We start from the raw sequence: 23971 nt of genomic DNA, 5'->3' as shown, positions 1-23971 counted from the left end.
CAAAAACCGGACATTTCTGCCAGAAATCCGCATGCATTTTTTTCATGCGTTTTTACGCTTTTTTTGTGCGTTTTTTTCCAAATGCATAGAATTGCGGGAAAAACGTGAAAAATCCGCAAAATTAATGAACATGCTGCTTTTTTTACCATGTGCGCAAAACATGCAGAATGCATGCTCAATGATAGGATGCATAATGTATGCGTTTTTAATGAGTTTTTATAGTGTTTTTATTGCGAAAAAAAAACCTGAACGTGTGCACATAGACTAAAATCAAAGAGCACCGAGATGCCCCCGGTCGGTGATTTAGGGAGTATTGATATCTTTCTGCAATTAGTGACAAATGAGATATGCAAAATGAACCTACCGACCGAATGTACCTCTATGTGAGAGAAGAGCCCTCGAAAACTAACAACAAAGGGATTGTTCTAAAACCATCGGACAAGGGGCAACATGGTCATAATGGAGAGCGGCAATTATATCACAATGGGCAACTCTATTCTCTCTGGCAAGTCCACTCCTGAGAAGCCATGGATCCCACCAAGGACTACACTGTGGGACTCTAGAATTCTGATTCGCTTTAGTCTTATTTCAAAAAGTGAATATGACTTTGTTGCCCAAATGGCCAGTGGTGGCAACATTCCATGCTTGGCCCAAATCCTTATGGGCATCGATCCCTTCAAGGGACGACCAATCATCTCTGGGATCGGTGCCCTGTGTCAGCATTCCAGAGTGTATATAGACCATTTGTGCAGGCTCTCCCCTCCGACCTAAGGGACGCAATGGACCTAATAAACTGGAGGGCATTATCGTAGCCCCAGGAGCCATACTAGCCTCCATAGATGTGGAAGCTTTCTATAGCAGCATCAGACATAAAGAGGGTCTGAAAGGGGTCAACTATTGCCTGAACAGTAGGGGGTACATCTGGGTCCACATAATAATTTTCTAGAGACTCTCCTGGAATTCATACTCCGCCATAATTTCTTTTTAATGGCAAGTATTACCACCAACTCGGGGGAACGGCCATGGGGAGCCCCTGTGCCCCACTTACACCAATCTGCTCCTGGGGTGGTGGGAGGACACTATGGTTTTCAGGGATGAGGATGTCATCTGGTGCCCCGAATATCATTCTGGGGGAGACACACAGAGGACATCCTCGTCCTATGGGCAGGAGATGGAGAGTCCCTTGGGGCATTTGTCAAGCACCTTAACTCTAATGACAGGTTTGTTCTTTACCACAGAAGTAGGGGAAAAGCAAATCACCTTTCTGGATATTAATGTCTCGGTGGAACATGATGGCTCACTTAGAACCTACCTCTTCATCTAACAGCCTTCTGAGATGGGAGAGTCCTCATCCTACCCCCCTTAAGTGAGGTATCTGCAGGGAACAGCTCTTTAGGGTCAGGAGGACCTGGTCCAACTGGGGAGATTGTGAGTCTCAATCTAAACTCTTGGGGAAGATTCAACAATAGGGGCGATCCAGAGGGCATTAGTGAATCTGCGCACAAGCATGCAGAGGAGGTGAGCAGGCTACCCCTAGTCACCGCGAAGGAGGAGCCGGGTTCTGACCCGTAGATGAGGCTTCTCGGCACGTACGACGACCAGTCTAGTAAGGTCATGGAGAACCTCGATAGATATTGGGCAATTGTGAAAACTGACCCGGATATCTGGGACCTTGTCTCCCCTAGACCATTGGTCACGTTTAGGAAGGGGAGGTCCAAAGACTGTGGTACAGAGCCAAAAAAGAGGGCACTTGGTTACAAAGCAGGGCATTAGGAACCCTCAGATGTTGGCCCATCCAAGACCTTCTCTAGCTCCTTTACAAAAAGAAGTTCTAATGTGAAATGTTCTGCACTTGCTCCATGGATTATGTGGGCAAAACGAAGCGGGAGCTACGTGCAAGGACCAGTGAGCATCTGGGCGACATTACACACGGGAGGGACATGGCACGGCACGTGAATCAAACATGGGGGGACAATGGATATATTTCCGAGTGACTGAGAAAACTGAACCCGCAGTCAGACATGGAGATTGGGACCACAAGATCATCCAGCGGGAAGATCCCTAGATTTCCTGGTTGGAATCTCTCAGCCCTAAATGAGCTTCTGTAGCTTTATGGCACCATCTGGTCTCACACAGGTCTGCCATGCTGTGTCTATGTATCGGCTCGGCGTGCGCTATCTAGGGAATGATGGAAACCATGATTGATGTATTTATTGTTCGTGGCTGATAACATTTTACACTGTCTTATGGTTTATGCACTTTTTATGTCTTGGTGCCGGATATGTTCATGAGGTTTGTGCTGCGATTTACCATCAGTCATTATCTACTGTCACTGAGAAGGATCGGGCCGGACGCAGCGGTGCCTGGAACCAATGTTGGGCCCCTCTGATGGGTGGGAGCGTTTGTGCACCCCCCAAGCATTCCCGGGGACGTATGTGCACCCCCCAAGCATTCCCGGGGACGTATGTGCACCCCCCAAGCATTCCCGGGGACGTTTGTGCACCCCCCAAGCATTCCCGGGGACGTTTGTGCACCCCCCAAGCATTCCCGGGGACGTTTGTGCACCCCCCAAGCATTCCCGGGGACGTTTGTGCACCCCCCAAGCATTCCCGGGGACGTATGTGCACCCCCCAAGCATTCCCGGGGACGTTTGTGCACCCCCCAAGCATTCCCGGGGACGTTTGTGTTGCTAGCACTGTATTTTTTGCCGGGGATGACCCCATTTCTGGTGTAGGGGCTGGGGACGCGCATTTTACCGGTGGCGATTTCACTTCCAGTAAGCGGGTCTGGGAGATGCATCCTGTGCTTGACAATGGTAACGGGCGGTGCCACGTACGGTCGTGGTGACGTCGGGGGAATGCAATTTGTGGTCCACGTACTTACCCAGCATGCACAGGGGTGGAAGGGAGGACATGGATCGTTAGTGGCGCTCAATATAAAAATACAGCGCCAGCACCGGGACTCACAGCACGGACTATGGCCGGGGGGACACTGAAGCCCCCAACCCTGGATCCCCTGATGAACCCTTACACTAAGGCGGAAACGCATCAGGAAGAAGAAGGAGCCAAGAATGGCTGATGAGCAGCACAAGTGTGTGGAAACTTTGTTTCATGGTTATTAATATTGGACTATGTGCCCAATTATGTGCTGGTTTATGAAGTTGGGAGAGAAGAGGGTTAATACCGCTATCGTGTGGGATTTCTGATCGTGATTTGCTGTTATCTAACGTTCCCGTTATTGTGCAACCATCGGATTGTTGTTCCATTAGTGGCACTTATGTCATACGACCGCGTGTCTTATGGGCCCCGTGCAATAGCGACATTTATCAGTGATTGTCATTGTCTGAGCCGTCGTCCCACAGATGACGAATAATGAATATAAACTGTGGCGAGATCATTTTTGATGGGGAATTAATGTGACCTTATATTTTTGCGGACTGGAACATACAGCAATAACTACGAGATCTTCATCTCTATGTGACTCCGGGTACAACCGGCTGATATTTGTGTGTTTCTGTGCAGGGTGCATTAGGGTTCTTAGGGCTACTGACGTGGCGCGGGGGGCCAACCTCCGCTGGTAGCTAGGGGGAATCTTAGGGATCATCTAGGGAGAGTTACTATACATTTTTTCCCTTCATTTTTTGCACCTTTTTTTTTTTAATGATAATCAAGTATCCACCCAATGAAACGACCGAGAAAGAGAAAGGCCGGCTCTGATTACACTGGGGTTGTCCATCACATCGGTCAGATTAAGGTGCGTGCGAGCCCCCGCAGCTACGACATAGCCCCCCGCTGCCGTCTGAAGACCAGGGTCAGAATCAATCGCAGATAACAAAAATCTGTTTAATAAAAGGATTGTCCTGTGGGGGGCAGCACTGTACATAGCATCAGAGTCCGGGGTCCTCATCTATCCCACCACAGGGAGAGCAGGGATCATTCTAAGAGTCCAGAGCTGGGGGAGGGACTCAACAGCGCTCCGCCCGCTTACGCCAGGGGCCCACAGTGCTCCGACCGCTTACGCCAGGGGCCCGCAGCGCTCCGACCGCTCAAGCCAGGGGCCCATGCCAGGGGCCCGCGGTGCTCTGGTCACGTCATGTGCACTTCGGGGGGGGGGGGGGGGGCGAGGGGTATCACACCAGGGTCAGGAGCATTTTTTCCTTCTTTTTCCGTTTTTTCTTCTTTTCCTCGAACCTTTCGGTGGCATCAGCAAAAAATAGAATTTCTTCCTTGGCTTCAATCTCTCTCTTCAGGAACTGCAGGGCGGCCATGTTCACCCCCATTACATCCTGAGAAGGTCAGAGAGAGTCACAAGATGCACAGGAAATACGCGGTGTGCCAGGAAACCGTGTGATCAGGGGACCTACCCGAACCTCCGACACCCGCGAGATGGTGCAGCTCTTCAGATCCTCCATGACGCCCAGCAGCATGTGGTTACTGGTGATCTCCCCAAAATGGATCCTGGAGATGGATCAGGAGAAAAGAGATCAATGTCAGGACCATGACACATTCACCCCAACAATCTAGAGCTCCGCTGCATTGTCAGCCCCTAACACCCCATACAGAGGACCCCCAGAGTACAGACATACAGCTCCCCCGATATACCCGGCTCCTCTGCACCCCAGGACCCGTCCCAGGACCAACCTGAGCAAGAAAAAGAGGCAGCGGCAGATTAATTCCACGTCCTGACTGCGCCGCATATAATCCCGGAAGAGAGTCAGCAGATCCGGGACGTAGGAGAACGGAAGAACCAGGAGAGACTCCTCCAGCTCGCTGCAGAGGAGACCGGACATTACAAACCAGAGGCCACACCACCATCCCCCACAATGGCCGCCTGACCCCACTGGTCAGCTGTGGGAAATCAGCACCAATTACAGTTTATAAGATCTACTTAAACATTTTACAACAAAATGTGTTCTGTTCTGGCGCTGTCATACTCTGTGCGACCACTAGATGTCAGTAATAAAGTCCATGTGCCCTCATACTAAGTGTGACCACTAGATGTCAGTAATGAAGTCCATGTGCCGTCATACTAAGTGTGACCACTAGATGTCAGTAATAAACTGCATGCTGTCATACTATGTGCGGCCACTAGATGTCAGTAATGAAGTCCGCATGCCGTCATACTCTGTGCGACCACTAGATGTCAGTATTAAAGACTATATTTAGAATTGAGAGTCCTCAGTGGTTGATACCTTTTAATGGCTAACTGAAAAGATGGTAACAAATTGTAAGCTTTCCAGACTACACAGGTCTCTTCATCACCACTTTACATTATTAAAGACTGTGCACCGTCTGTGCAGCTACTAGATGTCAGTATTAAACTCCGCTTGCCGTCATACTCAGTGCGGCCACTAGATGTCAGTATTAAACTTCACGTGCCGTCATACTCTGTGCAGCCACTAGATGTCACTGTACAAAGCTATGGGTAGAGGGAGATGCTCCTCACATCGCCACCTAGTGTTACAATAAGAGAATACACGAGCAGAAGCCGCGCCGTCAGGACTTCTGGTAACCTGGCGCTCGTCTCGGCACGTTCATGGCGGCGGCGGCTCTGCGTCTCCCTCCTTCCTGCGCAGAACATTTGACCTGGTTTTCATCTCTACTGCAGCACAGGAAGCCCAGGAGCCGTCGTTCAGGACTCGTGTGAGGCCACCTACCTGGAGCGCACCTTCTTGATGACATCCAGGACATAGTCCGCAGACTGTGGAGGAAAAGGAAAGGGTTAACACCACGGGAGCGTCAGAGGCCACAGCACACGTGCCACGGCAGTAACAAAGTGCGCGGAGCTCACCGACACGCTGCCAAACGCCTGCAGGATCGGGTGGATTTTCCTGGGGAGCTGCAAGAAAAAGGAGTCAGTGACCAAGATACCGGCGCCCCCCATACCCCGCTCTGCGGCCCCCCACGTACACAGCACATCCATTCCCCCCCCCCCGCATACACAGCACATCCATTCCCCCCCCCCGCATACACAGCACATCCACTCCCCCCCCCCCGCGTACACAGCACATCCACTTCCCCCCCCCCGCGTACACAGCACATCCACTTCCCCCCCCCCGCGTACACAGCACATCCACTTCCCCCCCCCCGCGTACACAGCACATCCACTTCCCCCCCCCGCGTACACAGCACATCCACTCCCCCCCCCGCGTACACAGCACATCCATTCCCCCCCCCCGTGTACACAGCACATCCACTCCCCCCCCGCGTGCACACCTGTCCCCCACCTCACATCCTTACCCCCCTCTCAAGAACACGGCACACCCATCCCCCCCCCCCCCCACACACACAGCACACACCTGTTCCACCCCCCAACGGCACATTCTTACCTCCCTCTCCCGTGTACACACCCGTCCCCGCACACTGTCCGCCCTCCCCCGCCTACACTTTATGTGTTCACCTCCTTGCCCGCCGCCCGGCACAGCGCCCGGTACTCCTCCTCTTTGCTGCTCTCCTCTCGGTGCAGCTCCACAGCCTCCATGATTCGCTCCGTCTGAGGGGACACGACAGGTGAGCACCAGTATCGGACACACATGGCGGCGCTCAGTCGCCCACACACTCACCGCTTTCACAGTCTCGATGGTTTTCTTCCCGGCCAGAGCGGCTTCACCCTCCTTCTCCCCGGCGACCTGTGGAGAACAAGCAGTGATCAGTCCCTTGCGGAGGCACGGAGCCACGGAGGGGCAGAGCCACGGAGGCGCAGAGCACACGGTACTCACCACCGGCTGCGCGCCCGTCCCCACACTTTCCTCGAATTCGGCCTCACGTTGCTGAAATGACAGGAGAATAATGAGGTTTATCCCAGCGATCAGCGATGGCCGCCGCCGCTCGCCGCCTCACCATCTCCTGCTCCTCCTCCAGGATCAGCGGCTCCCTCGTCCTCTCCCACAGACGCAGCGACTTGTCATGTGACGAGGACACAATATGGTCGCCACTGGGGCTGACGGCCAAACACCAGACCTCTCCATGATGGCCCTGGAACAGAACCCACATCAGACGCTCCGCCCCCAGCACAAGCCCCTCCCATTATGTAAATGAGCGGACCCCACACTGCGCTCACCTCCAGGGTCTGCACCTGCTGGAACTTGTCTGCGTCCCACTGCTTCACCTTCCGGTCCTTCCCCGCGCTGAAGAAAAGGTGCGTCCGGGGCACGAACTGCAGGAACATGACGCTGCGGAGAGAGCGGAGCATACAGCAGGGGCAGCGGGGCGTACAGAGAGGGGGCCACGGAGGATACAGCAGGGGCTGCGGGGCGTACAGAGAGGGGGCCACGGAGGATACAGCAGGGGCAGCGGGGCGTACAGAGAGGGGGGCCGCGGGGCATACAGAGAGGGGGCCACGGAGGATACAGCGGGGCATACAGAGAGGGGGCCACGGAGGATACAGCGGGGCATACAGAGAGGGGGGCTGCGGAGGATACAGCGGGGAACGCGGGGCGTACAGAGAGGGGGCCGCGGGGGCGTACAGAGAGGCGGCCGCGGGGGCGTACAGAGAGGCGGCCGCGGGGGCGTACAGAGAGGCGGCCGCGGGGCGTACAGAGAGGCGGCCGCGGGGCGTACAGAGAGGCGGCCGCGGGGCGTACAGAGAGGCGGCCGCGGGGGCGTACAGAGAGGCGGCCGCGGGGGCGTACAGAGAGGCGGCCGCGGGGGCGTACAGAGAGGCGGCCGCGGGGGCGTACAGAGAGGCGGCCGCGGGGGCGTACAGAGAGGCGGCCGCGGGGGCGTACAGAGAGGCGGCCGCGGGGGCGTACAGAGAGGCGGCCGCGGGGGCGTACAGAGAGGCGGCCGCGGGGGCGTACAGAGAGGCGGCCGCGGGGCGTACAGAGAGGCGGCCGCGGGGCGTACAGAGAGGGCCGCCGAGCTGAGGGGTATACACAGGAGGGGACGGCCTCCATATGGGGGTCTTCTCTCGCTCACCTGTCGTCATGGCCGAACATTGAGCGGTGACAATCCCCGAAGTCCAGGCCCCAGATCTTGATGTTACGATCAGCTGATCCGGTGACTATAATGGCGCTGTCCTATAGGAGAAGGCTCAGCGATCACATGACAGCCTTGCACAGCCCCCTACCCCAGAAAGACCCCGCCCCCGCGATACTTACGTGTGAGATGTCCATACACAGGACCGGCAGCTTGTGTCCGTACAGCGAGAGGAAGAACTGAAAGACAAGACGGCGGTGACAACCGGAGAAGGCAGGGGAGGGGGGGACATGACATACCAGCGGGGGGGACGACGAGGGACAGGACCGGAGCCAGCAGGTGAGGGAGGGAGGGAGGGAAGGGGGGACAGGACCGGAGCAAGCGGGTGAGGGCGGAGCAGGCACAGGACCAGCGGGAGGGGGGCGAACGGTCACATCCGGATGTATGGAGGCAGCAGTGAGCGGCAGACACCCCCGGGGGGCGCTCCGCCTCACTGACCCCGGTCCTTCCGTTACCTTCAGCGAGTCCACGTAGAAGATCTTGACGGTGCAGTCCAGCAGGGACGCGGCCAGGAGCCGACCATCCGGACTGAGCCGCACACACAACACGTCCTCGTCCATCTGCAGCACCCGGCTCTGCTTCACCGAGAGACGGCGACTGCAGACAGAGCACAACTCCCATCATCCTCAGTGCAGTGTCGTGGCTGCCGTCACTCCCATCACTGCGGACAGCTCCCGCCGGCACTACTCCTCCCATCATCCTCAGGGCTGCACTGCAGACAGCTCCTGCCAGCACTACTCCTCCCATCATCCTCAGGGCTGCACTGTGGACAGCTCCTGCCAGCACTACTCCTCCCATCATCCTCAGGGCTGCACTGTGGACAGCTCCTGCCAGCACTACTCCTCCCATCATCCTCAGGGCTGCACTGCGGACAGCTCCCGCCAGCACTACTCCTCCCATCATCCTCAGGGCTGCACTACTCCTCCCATCATCCTCAGGGCTGCAATGCGGACAGCTCCCGCCGGCACTACTCCTCCCATCATCCTCAGGGCTGCACTACTCCTCCCATCATCCTCAGGGCTGCACTACTCCTCCCATCATCCTCAGGGCTGCACTGCGGACAGCTCCCGCCGGCACTACTCCTCCCATCATCCTCAGGGCTGCACTGCGGACAGCTCCCGCCGGCACTACTCCTCCCATCATCCTCAGGGCTGCACTACTCCTCCCATCATCCTCACCTGCTTTGTGTATCGGTGTCGTCATTCACAAGTTCAAACTCCCAGAATTTCACGCACTTGTCGGCGCCCCCAGTGGTGAATCCGCGCTATGACACAGGAGAATGTCAGTACTGTGTGGGCCGGACTACAACCCTCAGCATCCAGTGACCGCTCCTTACCTGGTCAGGTGACAGCGCAATGGACCACACGGCGCCATCGTGAGCTTCCACGGCGTCCAGCTCCGTCCCAGATGACAGATCGAAGAGCTGCAGCTTCCCGGACTGAAAGACGCGAGCAATGAAAGGGAGGGGCATGTGTGGGGGAGGGGCATGTGTGTGGGGAGGGGCCAGGATCCTGTCATGTGACCCACAGCTGCTACAAATGACCAGCATGACCCCTGACCCCACTGCACAGGTCACAGGGTCTGCGGCGTAGCCAATAAGAGGCAGATTATGGAGGGGAGAGGGAATCGGACCATTGGCTCCTGCCCCTCCCCTCAGGAGCCGGTCATGTGACAGCTGTGCAATGTATTCAGGGCCCCTGCGGAGTCATGCTCCAGCCTGTTACCTTGGTGCCGACAATGACGTGTCTGTCTCCCGGGACGAAGAGCGAGCAGAGCGCGTAGTCGCAGGCCATGGTCCGGATACACTGCAGCGTGGACCTGCGGGCAGAGGTGGCGGGACGTGAGCAGTGAGCGCAGCTCTGGGGCGACTGCCGCCCTCCGTCCTACCTGTTCCAGATCTTCACGGACTCCGCAGACGCGGACAGGACGGCGATGTTGTCAGAGCTGAACGCGGTGGTCCGGACGTCGCTGCGGTGCCCCCCCAGCGTCAGGCGAGACGTCTTGGTACTCTGCGCGCTCCCGGCTTGGGTGGGCTCGGCCAGCACGGAGAAGCCCTCCACGCTGTTGTTCTGCAGCAGGACCACCACCTTCAGCTCCCCCTTAGCAGAGACGAGCAGGTCACATGACCTGTGGGGGCAGAGGTGGCAGCGGTCAGTGGTGGCGGACGGCGGACCACAGATGGGGAGGGGCTGGGGGGCACTTACTTAATTTTCGAGGAGGCCTTAATGCTGGCGACTTTCACAATCTCGTCCTGCAGCGTCTGCTCCACGTCCGGTGCCGCCTGCTGCCCGTCAGTCTGTCTGCAGCGCAAAAGCAACAAGCATGAGAGACCGCCTGACAGTCACATGTGGACCCCGCAGGGCGGATCCTGCGCAGCAGTGTTGTCATGGGGGCAAATCACCGACCTCAGCAATCTTTACACAATTTATTTCTCCAGAAAAAGAGAAATCGATAAACGTCGCCTCATTCTAAGGATCGGGTCAAAATCTCCTCCAGTTTTGGGTACACAGCTCACGTACAGAACTATGCGTCTCCAAGGTAACAGACTACAAACGATCCCTGCGTAGTCTGGAGGTGAAAACAGTCAGCACCGCAAAATCAGATAGCGCGAGATCGTCTGCAGCCATGGAAACGTACAAATCTGCATAACAGCTGTGAACACAAAACGGAGGCTTACAAACCGTGGAGCACCGAGCACCATCATCTACAGGGGGAAAATCAGTATTTGATCACCGACCAACCAGCGAGAATTCTGCTCTCACAGACCTGTTAGTTTTCCTGTAAGAAGCCTGCTCATTACCTGGATTAATTGCTCCTGTTTGACCTCGTTACCTGTATAAAGACACCTGTCCACATACAATCACACTCCAACCTCTCCACCATGGCCAAGACCAAACAGCTGTCTTAGGACACCAAGGACACAATTGCAGACCTGCACAAGGCTGGGATGGGCTACAGGACAATAGGCAGCAGCTTGGTGAGAAGACAACAACTGTTGGCACAATTATTAGAGAATAGAAGAAACACAAGATGGCTGTCAGTCTTCCTCGGTCTGGGGCTCCATGGGAGATCTCGCCTCGATGGGTAAGGAGGATTTTAAGAAAGGTCAGTAATCAGCCCAGAACTACACGGGAGGACCTGGTCAATGACCTCAAGAGAGCGGAGACCAGTCTCAAACACTAGTGTCAGTAACTTACCACTCCGTCATGGAGTACAATCCTGCAGAGCACACAAGGGCCCCTGCTCACACCAGCACATGTGTACACTTGTTTAAATTCACCAATGACATCTGGATGATCCAGAGGAGGCATAGAAGAAGGCCATGTGGTCAGATGAGACCAAAATAAAACTTTTTTGTATCAACTCCACTCGCCGTGTTTGGAGGAAGAAGGATGAGTACAACCCCAAGAATATCATCCAAACCGTGAAGCATGGTGGAGGAAATATTGTACTTTGGGGTGATTTTCTGCAAAGGGGACAGGATGACTGCACCGCATTGAAGGGATGATGGATGGGGTCTTGTATCGCAAGATTTTGGCCATCAACCTCCTTCCCTCAGTAAGAGCACTAAAGAGGAGTTGTGGTTGGGTCTTCCAGCATGAAAATGACCCGAAACACACAGCCAGGGCAACTAAGGAGTGGCTCTGTAAGAAGCATTCATTTCCAGATCCTGCAGTGGCCTAGCCAGTCTCCAGACGTGAACCCAATAGAAAATCATTGGAGAAGCTGAAACTGTCGCCTAGCGACAGCCCTGAAACCTGAAAGATCTGGAGAAGATCTGTGTGGAGGAGGGGGCCAATATCCCTGCTGCAGTGTGTGCAAACCTGGGCAAGAACCACAGGAAACATCCGACTTCTGTAACTGCAAACAAAGGTTTCTGAACCAAATATTTACTTCTGTTTCTCTAATAACCTCCCCCGACAGCCCACAGGAGGTCATCTCATCCTAATAGGGACAGGAAATACGAAAGAGGTCAAATATCCCCTCCCACCTCCTTTCCCCAGTGTTTTTCCTGTCCCTATAGGGATGAAGAGGTCATCCTCGGTGCCCTTTGCCGGCGGCTGACACCAGACATTTAACATAGCCGGGCAGCAGGAGTTCGGTCGGTCTTACCCTCCCTCTCAGGATGCTGTTCCTGGCTCCGTAGGACGTGGTCTTTCCCCCAGTCTGGGCCTCCGGGTAAAGTCTGGGGAAGTTCTCGGGCAGGAGGCCTCTCAGCTCTCCGGGCCCATCTCCTCCCCCTGCTCCTGCTGGTGTGGACCGCTGTGCTGCGAGGGACGAGGGCTTCCCTCGATGTAAACTGGTGCGGTCCCCGCGGCCGGAAGCGACATCAAACAACGGCCGGCATGCTGAGATCGTCACTTCCGGTTTTGCTTTCCACTGTGGAACACACCGGGAAACTCAAGAAGGCAGGAATCCACCGATGGAGTCCACCAACTGGGAAGAGCGGGGGAGGAGCCCCTCTGATTGGAGGGAGGCGCTGGCTGGTCGCCCTACTTAAGGAGCCCGGGACAGAAGATCAAGTAAGGGAGGAAACTGTGGTAGCATGGAGTCTGATCCTTCCCGCTCCGCGTCTGTGGAGCCCAGCGCTGTGCCGATCCCTGTAAGTATACAGGCACTGGATCCAGTCCATGGTGCAGGTGGAGATACTTAAATCCTTTTTACCTTCTCTTTCAGGGGCACAAGGAACCTGCACCAAGGAGTAAATCTAAGGCCACTAGTCGTAAATGTCCGATATGTGCAAAAAAGGCTCTCCTCCTCCTCCCGTGGAAAACCTCTGTCAGGAGTGTATAGAGAAGGCTCTGAAAGAAGAACAGCCCTCTTTAAGAGAAGAAATTAAAGGGATAGTACGTCAGGAGATGCATCCTTCTCCCAGGCAATACCTGCTCCGTGTGTCCCTCCAGCAGCAAAAAAAGAGGAAGATTTATCAGGAAGAGGATTCGGACTCCCAGGAGTCCATGCCGGAGGAATTCCTAGAAGAAGGCGAACCGAGTCCTGACCCAGAGATGCAGGAAGAGAGATTCTACTTTTCCTCGGATAACATGGAGGAACTCCTCACAGCGGTGAGAAGAACCATGGAAGTGGAAGAGGAGAAACCAGCAGGTACAGTACAGGAAGAAATGTTTGGAGGTCTCCGATCAAAAAGGAAGCTGGTTTTCCCCGATACAGAAGAATATCCGGGAGCTGGTTGTGAAAAGAGTGGGAAGCTCCAGAAGAAGGGCTGAGCACTCCCTCAGAATGAATGGATAGATTCCTAGTGGATGACGAAGCTGCAGAATGCTGCTCCGAAGTGCCCAAAGTAGATGTTCAGGTTGTCCAGGTGGCCAAGGGAACTACCTTGCAGTTTGAGGATTCCTCTCAATTGAAAGATCCTCTGTAACGCAACTTGGAGGGACTCCTCAGGAAAACCTGACAAATGCGGTCTCTACATCGGTAGCCAGATCAACGTCGCGCTGGCTGGGGATAGCTGGAAGAACATCCGGCAACCGGAACCCCCAGAGAAGAAATCTTCGCCTCATTACCCCTTCTCCAAAATGCTACAGCTTTCCTGGCAGACGCCTCAGCGGAATCCCTCAGAGCATCGGCCAGATCAGCGGCACATTCCAACTCGGTGAGACGAGCCCTGTGGCTGAGATCCTGGAGCGGAGACGTAGCATCTAAGATCAACCTATGTTCCATTCCCTTTAAGGAGAAATATGTTCGGGCCAGCTCTGGATGACTTACTGGAGAAGGTTTCGTACAAGATAAAGTCACTGCCCGAACCAAATAGTGCCAAACAGGTCCTTCCGGCCCCCTCAGGAGCAGTCGTTCCTAGTTCTGAGGTAAAGGAAAGACAGGGAGGCGGAGCTACCCCAAAAGGAGGCCGAGCTACCCCAAAAGGAGGCCGAGGCAGAAATGTGTTTCTCTCTCAGGGCAAACATCAGAGTAAACCATGACGCTCAAAGGAAAGTAGGAGGTCGTATTTCTCATTTCCTTCCACAATGGCGGGAGATATCCACCAACCCATGGGTCCTAAGATCAGTCCAGGAAAGGGTGACGATAGAATTTACCTCCTACCCTAAACAGAGAGTAAGAATTACGGAACTCTCTACAGAGACACTTCAAAGTGCCGTAAAGTCAGACCTCAGAAACTTATTGGCCTCGGGGGCAATCTCACTAGTCCAGGAGGTGAAGAAGAACAAGGGTCACTACTCCAGACTCTTAATAAAAGAAAAAAAAAAAAAAAAAAAAAAAAAAAAGGGGACGGATCCCACAGCATTATAATAAAACTGAAGCCCCTGAACCAACACATCTGTTACAGGAGATTCAAGATGGAGTCCATCAAATCGGCAGTTCCTCGGAAAGGAAAACTTCGCCATGGCAACAATCGATCTGGAGGACGCATATTATGTCCCGATCCATCCCAAACATCGGAAGTTCCTGAGATTCGCAGTTACCCAAGGAGAGCAGATAACGCACTCAATTCAACGTACTCCCAATTCGGAATATCATCGGCACCCTGAATATTCACGAAAATCATGGCAGAAGTCAAGGCTCATGTCAGAGGTCTGTATCATCCCATATCTCGACAGCTTTCTGCTGGTGGCACCGTCAGTACGGGTGTTACAGAAGCACATACAGACAACTTCCCATACTCTAACATCACTGGGATGGCTAATAAGTCATCAGAAATCAGATCTGATTCCTTCTACCAGAAAGACTCGGGAATTCTCCTGGATTCTCAGGGCAAACCTTCTTGTCCAAAGAGAAACAGATTCAACTGAGGGCAAAGATAAACATTCTGCGGAGCAGAAGATCGGTATCCATAAGATTCGCCATGTCGGTCCTCTGCTCAAAGATCTTGTATCCAGTCGGTGGCCTGGGCCCAGGTGCACACCAGAGACCTGTGTTGAGGAGAGCCACAAGATCAAATACTTAATTAACCTCAACACATAAGGTAATTGAGAGAAGCAACCTATAACATGTATTGTTTAACCTTACATAAGTTTTCCTCAGACAAAGTGAGACACTGAAGATGGCCTCCATCTCCTGTAGCAGAGCCGTGTGCTCTGGTATCCAAGATGAACAATGAAGACACTAAAGATGGCCACCATTTCCTGTATCAGCATGCCGTGTGCTCTGGTATCCAAGATGACACCCACCCTGATGACCTCATGGATCCACCCACAGCGACGCCCACCCTGATGACCTCACGGACCAACCCACCCTGATGACCTCATGAATCCGTCCATGGACTTGCTCATGCCCAACCCACTAACCAATGAAATACATCCGATCACTCCCATTTTAGAGCTAACTGAGCCCCCTTACAGGAGATATATAACATTGTGTTTGACTAATAAACTTCCCTTCTTGGAGCTGAGCCACACTTTGATCAAGGAGAGTTACAGCTGACTGTGTCTGGTGTATTTCTTTAGTGCACATGATCAATATCTATTAGGCCAGGAGTAGGCAACTAGAGAATTGAACATAATATTAATTGTTCAACCCTAATACCTGCAGAGTTATGTGCTAGCAGAGTGGGACGTTCCACCAGATCACTGGACAAGAAAGTGTCAATACCGGCCCGGATACGGACATCATTGGCCTGGTGGAACAACCCAAGGGAAACTGAACAACGGAGTACCTTGGATCCAGTCCCCGCTAGTCACCATAGAAGTAGATGCCAGCAAAAGGGGATGGGGTGCCGTAGTCTCCGGGACATCTTTCCAGGGTCTCTGGTCAACCCAAGTCAGGAGACAGTCTTCGAACTTCAGGGAGTTGAAGGCAATGGTGGAGACCCTCAGGGCAGCAACATCAGTGGTCCGAGGTACCTACGAGAGGGTATATTCAGACAACGTAACCACAGTCACACACCTTCGGCACCAGGGAAATTCGAAGCACGAAGACCTAAAGTGCATCTCGGCAAGAATATATTCGTGGGTCGAAAAGAATCTTCTGTCCGTGTCAGCCCTTCACATAAAAGGGAACAGACAACAAGCAGCCAACTTCCTGAGCAGAAGAGATATCCACCCGGGAGAGCGGAGTCTGAATCCAGATGTTGACCAAGAGATAGGGCTTAGAGAAAGGACTCAGACCCAGTACTCTTAAAGTACAGGTGCCAGTGTTGAGCTCATGCTTCGACCAGGCCCTTGAGGAACATCGGTGGGTGAGACGATTCATGACAGCAGCTACACGACTTTGTCCTAGGCCGGTCAGTTTGGTCCCCGCCTGGGACCTCAATATCGTCCTTAAAGGATTAACGCTTCCACCATTTGAGCCCCTACCATAGATAATGTTGGATAAGTTGGCCTGGAAAAAGGCGTTCCTGGTGGCAATCACAATGGCCAGGCGAGTGGGGGAGTTACAGGCTCTTTCCATAAAGGAGCCCTACCTGAGAATATTAGAAGTCCGGCTGGTGTTCCAACTTGATCCTTCATTTTTGCCAAAAATGGTTACAGACCATCATAGAAATCAGGATATAGTAACACCTTCCTTCTGCCAGAACCCAAAGAACAAAAAAAGAAGAGGCGTTCCATTCTCTTGATGTAAGGAGAGTGGTCCTACATTACCTCCACATAACCAGGGAGTGGAGGAACGATAAGAACCGGTTTATTCAACCCTATGGCCAGAATAGAGGGAAGAAAGCATCCAAGACTACGGTGGCAAATGGGATAAAGAGAGCGATCGTTGAAGCTTATCGAGTTCAAGATCTCACGCCTCCACAAAAGTTCACGCTTCATTCTACCAGGGCAGTAGCAGCTTCTCGGGTGGAAAAAGCCAGCGCCTCCGTCAAGCAGATAAGCAGAGACGCTACCTGGTCACCTGTCCACACCTTTATCAGACATTATAGACCTGATTTAACATCCGTCAAAGATCTATCGTTTGAGAGAAAGATTCTCCAGGCGGTTGTCCCTCCTTAGACATTAGTCTTTGGTATTCCTCCGGTGTGCTGTCGTCGGGGGTTATTAGAGAAAATACAGTTAGACTTACCGGTAATTATGTTTCTAATAACCCACCACGACATCACGGGTAATTCCCACCCTCTTACTCAATTATCGGATCTAGCAGTAATAAATATGGTTGAGCATTCATACTATTGTGGTCCTTCATAACAACATTGGGGAGTGGAGGTGGGAGGGGATATTTGATCTCTTTCGTGTTTCCTGTCCCTATTAGGATGAGATTACCTCCTGTGGGCGGTCGTCGTAGGTTACTAGAAACCGAATTACCGGTAAGTAATTATTTTTTTTATTGAATCAAATACTTATTTTATGCAATAAAATGTAAATTAATTACGTTACAATCCTACAATGTGATCTTCTGGATTTTATTTTTAGACTGTCTCTCACAGGTGACGTGTACCTACGATAATTACAGACCCTCCATTCTCTGCAGGGGGGAAAACTGCACAATCAGCAGTGGAGCAAATACTTGTTGTCCCCACTGTATGTGTAGAGGCACTGTATCTGAGCCTATGTGTAGAGACTCTGTATCTGAGCCTATGTGTAGAGGCACTGTATCTGAGCCTATGTGTAGAGGCTCTGTATCTGAGCCTATGTGTAGAGGCTCTGTATCTGAGCCTATGTGTAGAGGCTCTGTATCTGAGCCTATGTGTAGAGGCACTGTATCTGAGCCTATGTGTAGAGACTCTGTATCTGAGCCTATGTGTAGAGGCACTGTATCTGAGCCTATGTGTAGAGGCACTGTATCTGAGCCTATGTGTAGAGGCACTGTATCTGAGCCTATGTGTAGAGGCACTGTATCTAAGCCTATGTGTAGAGGCACTGTATCTGAGCCTATGTGTACAGACACTGTATACAAAACAAAGGCCAGACAAAGGGAGCTCAGAATATGTACTTCAGTAATGTATGTACACAGTGACTGCACCAGCAGAATAGTGAGTGCAGCTCTGGGGTATAATACAGGATGTAACTCAGGATCAGTAATGTAATGTATGTACACAGTGACTGCACCAGCAGAATAGTGAGCGCAGCTCTGGGGTATAATACAGGAGGTAACTCAGGATCAATAATGTAATGTATGTACACAGTGACTGCACCAGCAGAATAGTGAGTGCAGCTGTGGAGTATAATACAGGATGTAACTCAGGATCAGTAATGTAATGTATGTACACAGTGACTGCACCAGCAGAATAGTGAGTGCAGCTCTGGAGTATAATACAGGATGTAACTCAGGATCAGTAATGTAATGTATGTACACAGTGACTGCACCAGCAGAATAGTGAGTGCAGCTCTGGGGTATAATACAGGATGTAACTCAGGATCAGTAATGTAATGTATGTACACAGTGACTGCACCAGCAGAATAGTGAGTGCAGCTCTGGGGTATAATACAGGATGTAACTCAGGGTCAGTAATGTAATGTATGTACACAGTGACTGCACCAGCAGAATAGTGAGTGCAGCTCTGGGGTATAATACAGGATGTAACTCAGGATCAGTAATGTAATGTATGTACACAGTGACTGCACCAGCAGAATAGTGAGTGCAGCTCTGGAGTATAATACAGGAGGTAACTCAGGATCAGTAATGTAATGTATGTACACAGTGACTGCACCAGCAGAATAGTGAGTGCAGCTCTGGGGTATAATACAGGGTGTAACTCAGGATCAGTAATGTAATGTATGTACACAGTGACTGCACCAGCAGAATAGTGAGTGCAGCTCTGGGGTATAATACAGGGTGTAACTCAGGATCAGTAATGTAATGTATGTACACAGTGACTGCACCAGCAGAATAGTGAGTGCAGCTCTGGGGTATAATACAGGATGTAACTCAGGATCAGTAATGTAATGTATGTACACAGTGAGTGCACCAGCAGAATAGTGAGTGCAGCTCTGGAGTATAATACAGGATGTAACTCAGGATCAGTAATGTAATGTATGTACACAGTGACTGCACCAGCAGAATAGTGAGGGCAGCTCTGGAGAACAGGGCCTCTTGGTCTACATCACTTACTTAGTCTTCTTCTTGGCTTTCTTCAGTTTCTTTTCCATTTTCTTGGCGATTTCCTCCTTATTTAGGACACAGAAAACTTCCAGCATTGAGTCCATTCCCTGTAAGAGATAGCGGTCAGGAGCCCAATCAGGTCTTAAAGGGACGGTCACCTTACCCATTATATTCAGTACTGGGTAGGGGTTTGGAGCAGAGTGGGTTGTTGCCCTATGGGACTGATATTGACAAGTGGGCGGGGCTTAGGTTTATAATTAAATTGCACATGGGGTTAATGCGCCCGTTCGGGGGCTGCACAGTAGTAACCACAGGAGCTCACATGACAGGCCAGGAAGCGCCTCGTCCGGTCCACCGCCAGCGTCACCACTCGGTCTCGTCCTTCTCTCATGATGGAGCCGTAGCGCTGACAGGTCAGGATCCGCTGAAGACAAAGATACAGACGGCGATGACATCAGACGCCGGCCCCGGCTCCGCACACCCTGCGCCATGACAGCGCCGTACCTCCTCCGTGGCCTCCTCTTCAGCCTCCTCACTCCCGGCCTCCTCTGCGGGACCTTTCGCTTTTTTCAGCAGAGGTTCGTCTGAGTCTCCAGTCTGTGCAGGAAAGAAAAGTGATCGCAGCTTGTTGGCCGCCGTGTGACACTGTGACTGCATGTCCGGCCACCATGTGAATCCGCAGCGCTCTGCCCTGGTGGGGTATGGAGACAGTGCCGCCACCTACACGGGCCAGGGTGGGGACGCCGGGGCGGGGGACGCCAGGGTGGGGATGGGGCAGGGACTGGGGACGCCGGGGATCGCGGCACATACCTCCCTGACGTAGCACACGGTCCAGGCTCGCAGCTCGCTGTCCGCAGATCCCGTCAGTATCCGCCGCTCGTCCGCCAGCAGGGCAAGTCCCCAGACCTGAGGGAGGACACGGACCAGGGAACTGCTCTGAATGATGCATACCGAGGCCTAGAGAACGGTGACATGACCGGAGCCGCCATCCTGGAACCTAGGTGCGCATATTACCACGTGGCGCCCCCTACAGACCACAGTGGCATCTGCATTAGGCTGGACGGCGAGTCTGGACACGACACAGTAGAAAGGGGTCTTACAGTGGCACGAAGGGTCCTGCGACCACGACCCCGCAGTCCAGCCACACTTCACACTCAGCCACAGATGCCCCATTTACCACCCCCGGCGGGAGCCATGACTGTCACATGACACACCCAGGACCACCCCTGTGATCTGCAGGAGCGCCCCCCACATTATTTGCGGCCCCCCATTATTGGCGGCCTGTACCTCCATGCGATGTCCCACCATGGTCCGGAAGCAGTGCTGCGTCTCCAGGTCCCACCACTTCACCAGGGCGTCTTTACCGCTGTGGGGACAAGAGGGCGCGGGGTTAACGCTGCACAGACGTCAGGCCACGCAGGACGTGTGACCCCCAGGCTGCCCCTGGAGTCGAGGGGTGGGAAACCCCTGGAATGAAGGACGTCCCTCCCCCCACGCTGTACAGTCCGCAGGCAGGGCGGCCTCTGAGCCGAACATTCCTCCTACGTCTCCAATAATGACGCTGCCCCGGCCGCCTCTACGGGTGAAGAACTGCAATCCCTGACCCTGCGGAGTAACTGCTCTCAGAATTATGGGGGTCCGGCATCTGTTACAGCCGCTGCAGAAAGAGCGGACACCTCCTATGCTAGCACCACCCCGCGTACTCATGTGCCGCTCCACCATGTACTTTGGCGCTTCCACCCTTCTGGGCCCTTTGGCGCCACTACCCGGGCCCTTTGGCGCCGACCCCCCCCCCCTCCCGGGCCTTTTGGTGCCGCCCCTCCCTCAGGACCCTTTGGCGCCGCCCCTCCCTCAGGACCCTTTGGCGCCGCCCCCCCCCCTCCCGGGCCCCTGTGCGCCGCCCCCCCCTCCCTCCCGGGCCCCTTTGCGCCGTGCATCGGCCAGTACCTGGTGACCAGGAGGTTCCTGTCGCTCAGGATCAGCGCCTGCGTCACCGCGTCCTTGTGCCCCTTCAGCCGGTACAAGCCGCACTCATTGATGACGTCCCAGACGATGACGTCCGTGTCCTGCAGGGAAGGAGGGAGGACGGTCAGGAGCTACAAGGCCTCCAGCCCAGCGGGGCACACAGAAGCCTGATCTCAGGCCTGAGGGGATAAAGCCCCCACTGTGAAGGTCGTCACACAGCGTCGTGGGGCGCAAACACCAATATGGTTTGTTATGGTTATCCCTGGACATCAGCTTTAGGCCCCCGGACCCCCAGGGACAATGTCACATCCAAAGCACGGGGAGAACAGGGCGCCGACTACTGGAGAAGTGCAGACCCCTAGGGTCATCATGTATAAGGCTACAAGACCACCAGAGAATTGACGGAACACATCTGGTAAATCACAGGGCCTAGGATGCTCCGAATACCCGAGACCCCACAGAGCAGACCACCAGGGCCACAGGGCATGACTGTATCCTAATACCCCCCCGGTATACAGTCACCCCCCCCCCCCCACGGTATACAGTCACCCCCCAGCATACAGCACCTTGGAGCCGGACACCAGGCGGCCCCCCAGCGGGTCGTAGGTCAGGGCCGTCACGGCCGCTTTGTGCCCGTTGAAGGTGACGCCGCTCTCTCCGCTCAGCAGACTGAAGATTCGGATGGAGCCGTCCTCGTAGCCCACCGCCAGGGCCAGGCCGTCGGGGGAGGGGCGCAGCTGCGTCACCTCCTGCCTCTGTCCTTGTAGGAGGAGGACCTGCAGGGAAGAGCGCAGGTGTCAGGGGCCACAATGCAGGGCCCCGAGTAACATGGGGAGTAACATGGGGCACATGGCGGCTGCTTACCTTCTCGCCCTTGCGGGTGTCCCAGATGAAGACGTGTTCGCAGGCCCCGACGGCCACATATCGCCCCTTCTCACCCCGCAGGGCGACGTAGCACACATTGCCTTTCAAACCCGCGACCACCCCGAAAATGGCAGAGGCCGCGTAGCGGAGGTACTGCCGGGTCAGGCCCATGGCTGCAAGGAGAGAAAAGGGTCACTGCAGGGGGAGGGCGAGAGGAGGGTCAGGGCATGGGGGGGGGGGCGAGAGGAGGGTCAGGGCATGGGGGGGGCGAGAGGAGGGTCAGGGCATGGGGAGGGGGCGAGAGGAGGGTCAGGGCATGGGGAGGGGGCGAGAGGAGGGTCAGGGCATGGGGGGGGCGAGAGGAGGGTCAGGGCATGGGGGGGGCGACAGGAGGGTCAGGGCATGGGGGGGCGACAGGAGGGTCAGGGCATGGGGGGGGCGAGAGGAGGGTCAGGGCATGGGGGGGCGACAGGAGGGTCAGGGCATGGGGGGGGCGAGAGGAGGGTCAGGGCATGGGGGGGGGGGCGACAGGAGGGTCAGGGCATGGGGGGGCGACAGGAGGGTCAGGGCATGGGGGGGGGCGACAGGAGGGTCAGGGCATGGGGGGGGGCGACAGGAGGGTCAGGGCATGGGGGGGGGCGACAGGAGGGTCAGGGCATGGGGGGGGGCGACAGGAGGGTCAGGGCATGGGGGGGGGGCGACAGAAGGGTCAGGGCGAGGGGGGGGCGACAGGAGGGTCAGGGCATGGGGGGGGGCGACAGGAGGGTCAGGGCATGGGGGGGGGGCGACAGAAGGGTCAGGGCGAGGGGGGGGCGACAGGAGGGTCAGGGCATGGGGGGGGGCGACAGGAGGGTCAGGGCATGGGGGGGGGCGACAGGAGGGTCAGGGCATGGGGGGGGGCGACAGGAGGGTCAGGGCATGGGGGGGGCGACAGGAGGGTCAGGGCATGGGGGGGGCGACAGGAGGGTCAGGGCATGGGGGGGGCGACAGGAGGGTCAGGGCATGGGGGGGGCGACAGGAGGGTCAGGGCATGGGGGGGGGCGACAGGAGGGTCAGGGCATGGGGGGGGGCGACAGGAGGGTCAGGGCATGGGGGGGGCGACAGGAGGGTCAGGGCATGGGGGGGGGCGACAGGAGGGTCAGGGCATGGGGGGGGGCGACAGGAGGGTCAGGGCATGGGGGGGGGCGACAGGAGGGTCAGGGCATGGGGGGGGGCGACAGGAGGGTCAGGGCATGGGGGGGGCGACAGGAGGGTCAGGGCATGAGGGGGGGGCGACAGGAGGGTCAGAGCATGAGGGGGGGGCGACAGGAGGGTCAGGGCATGGGGGGGGCGACAGGAGGGTCAGGGCATGGGGGGGCGACAGGAGGGTCAGGGCATGGGGGGGGCGAGAGGAGGGTCAGGGCATGGGGGGGCGACAGGAGGGTCAGGGCATGGGGGGGCGACAGGAGGGTCAGGGCATGGGGGGGCGACAGGAGGGTCAGGGCATGGGGGGGCGACAGGAGGGTCAGGGCATGGGGGGGGCGACAGGAGGGTCAGGGCATGGGGGGGGCGACAGGAGGGTCAGGGCATGGGGGGGCGACAGGAGGGTCAGGGCATGGGGGGGGGGCGACAGGAGGGTCAGGGCATGGGGGGGGCGAGAGAAGGGTCAGGGCATGGGGGGGGCGAGAGGAGGGTCAGGGCATGGGGGGGCGAGAGGAGGGTCAGGGCATGGGGGGGGCGACAGGAGGGTCAGGGCATGGGGGGGGGGCGACAGGAGGGTCAGGGCATGGGGGGGGCGACAGGAGGGTCAGGGCATGGGGGGGGCGACAGGAGGGTCAGGGCATGGGGGGGGGCGACAGGAGGGTCAGGGCATGGGGGGGGCGAGAGAAGGGTCAGGGCATGGGGGACGGGGGGGGGGGAGGCAGAGGGAGCCCGGGACACACCTGGAAAGGGGCACGCGGGGTGAGAGGGGAACTCACAAGGGGAATCACTATGGGGTAACAAGTGTAATGTGGGCAGATAAGAGACTTGGGCGCGGCGAGGAGCAGACCCCGCTTTACAGGGCCGTGTACCGCAGATATCAGGGGGCACATGGGGGTCCTATAAGAACAACTATCGGGGGACACGGAGTCTCCGCTCTCACCGGCTTCTCTCTCCCGATCTTCCCTGTAGTGCTCCCTGGCTGCTCCTGGTTCAGACAGACACGTGTTCACGACGCATGCTCAGTGTCATTCCTT

The 23971-nt window shown here is 55.5% G+C and overlaps 1 protein-coding gene across 1 annotated transcript; it reads right to left on the bottom strand.

Moving 5' to 3' along the window:
* Positions 1 to 4086: 4086 nt before the first annotated feature.
* WDR3 (WD repeat domain 3) lies at positions 4087 to 23963 on the bottom strand. Its single transcript, XM_077293606.1, has 27 exons — positions 23878 to 23963; positions 21756 to 21928; positions 21458 to 21667; positions 20874 to 20992; positions 20214 to 20292; positions 19737 to 19832; positions 19431 to 19523; positions 19249 to 19350; positions 18936 to 19033; positions 10181 to 10276; positions 9864 to 10103; positions 9701 to 9794; positions 9313 to 9414; positions 9155 to 9240; positions 8432 to 8573; positions 8099 to 8155; positions 7917 to 8017; positions 7060 to 7171; positions 6840 to 6974; positions 6719 to 6769; positions 6563 to 6628; positions 6400 to 6492; positions 5791 to 5838; positions 5657 to 5700; positions 4641 to 4769; positions 4364 to 4457; positions 4087 to 4285 (listed from the first exon to the last, which is right to left on the bottom strand). The coding sequence occupies exons 2-27, from the start codon at positions 21924 to 21926 to the stop codon at positions 4130 to 4132; spliced, it is 2814 nt and encodes a 937-aa protein (XP_077149721.1). The 5' UTR covers positions 21927 to 21928; positions 23878 to 23963; the 3' UTR covers positions 4087 to 4129.
* Between the last annotated feature and the right edge of the window lie 8 nt (positions 23964 to 23971).

This window comes from Ranitomeya variabilis, chromosome 3 (assembly GCF_051348905.1).
Source record: "Ranitomeya variabilis isolate aRanVar5 chromosome 3, aRanVar5.hap1, whole genome shotgun sequence".
Classification (NCBI taxonomy): domain Eukaryota; kingdom Metazoa; phylum Chordata; class Amphibia; order Anura; family Dendrobatidae; genus Ranitomeya; species Ranitomeya variabilis.
The sequence above is the reverse complement of the archived record's forward strand: the minus strand, read 5'-3'. Positions and strand labels throughout refer to the sequence as shown.

Bases quoted from the DNA above. Each gene is read 5' to 3' on its own strand.
- WDR3 (XM_077293606.1), bottom strand. From the start codon at position 21,926: ATGGGCCTGACCCGGCAGTACCTCCGCTACGCGGCCTCTGCCATTTTC. The intron at 9,415-9,700 runs GTAACAGGCTGG...CGCGTCTTTCAG, and splicing joins ACGTCATTGTCGGCACCAAG to TCCGGGAAGCTGCAGCTCTT. The intron at 6,629-6,718 runs GTGAGTACCGTG...TGTTCTCCACAG, and splicing joins GGACGGGCGCGCAGCCGGTG to GTCGCCGGGGAGAAGGAGGG.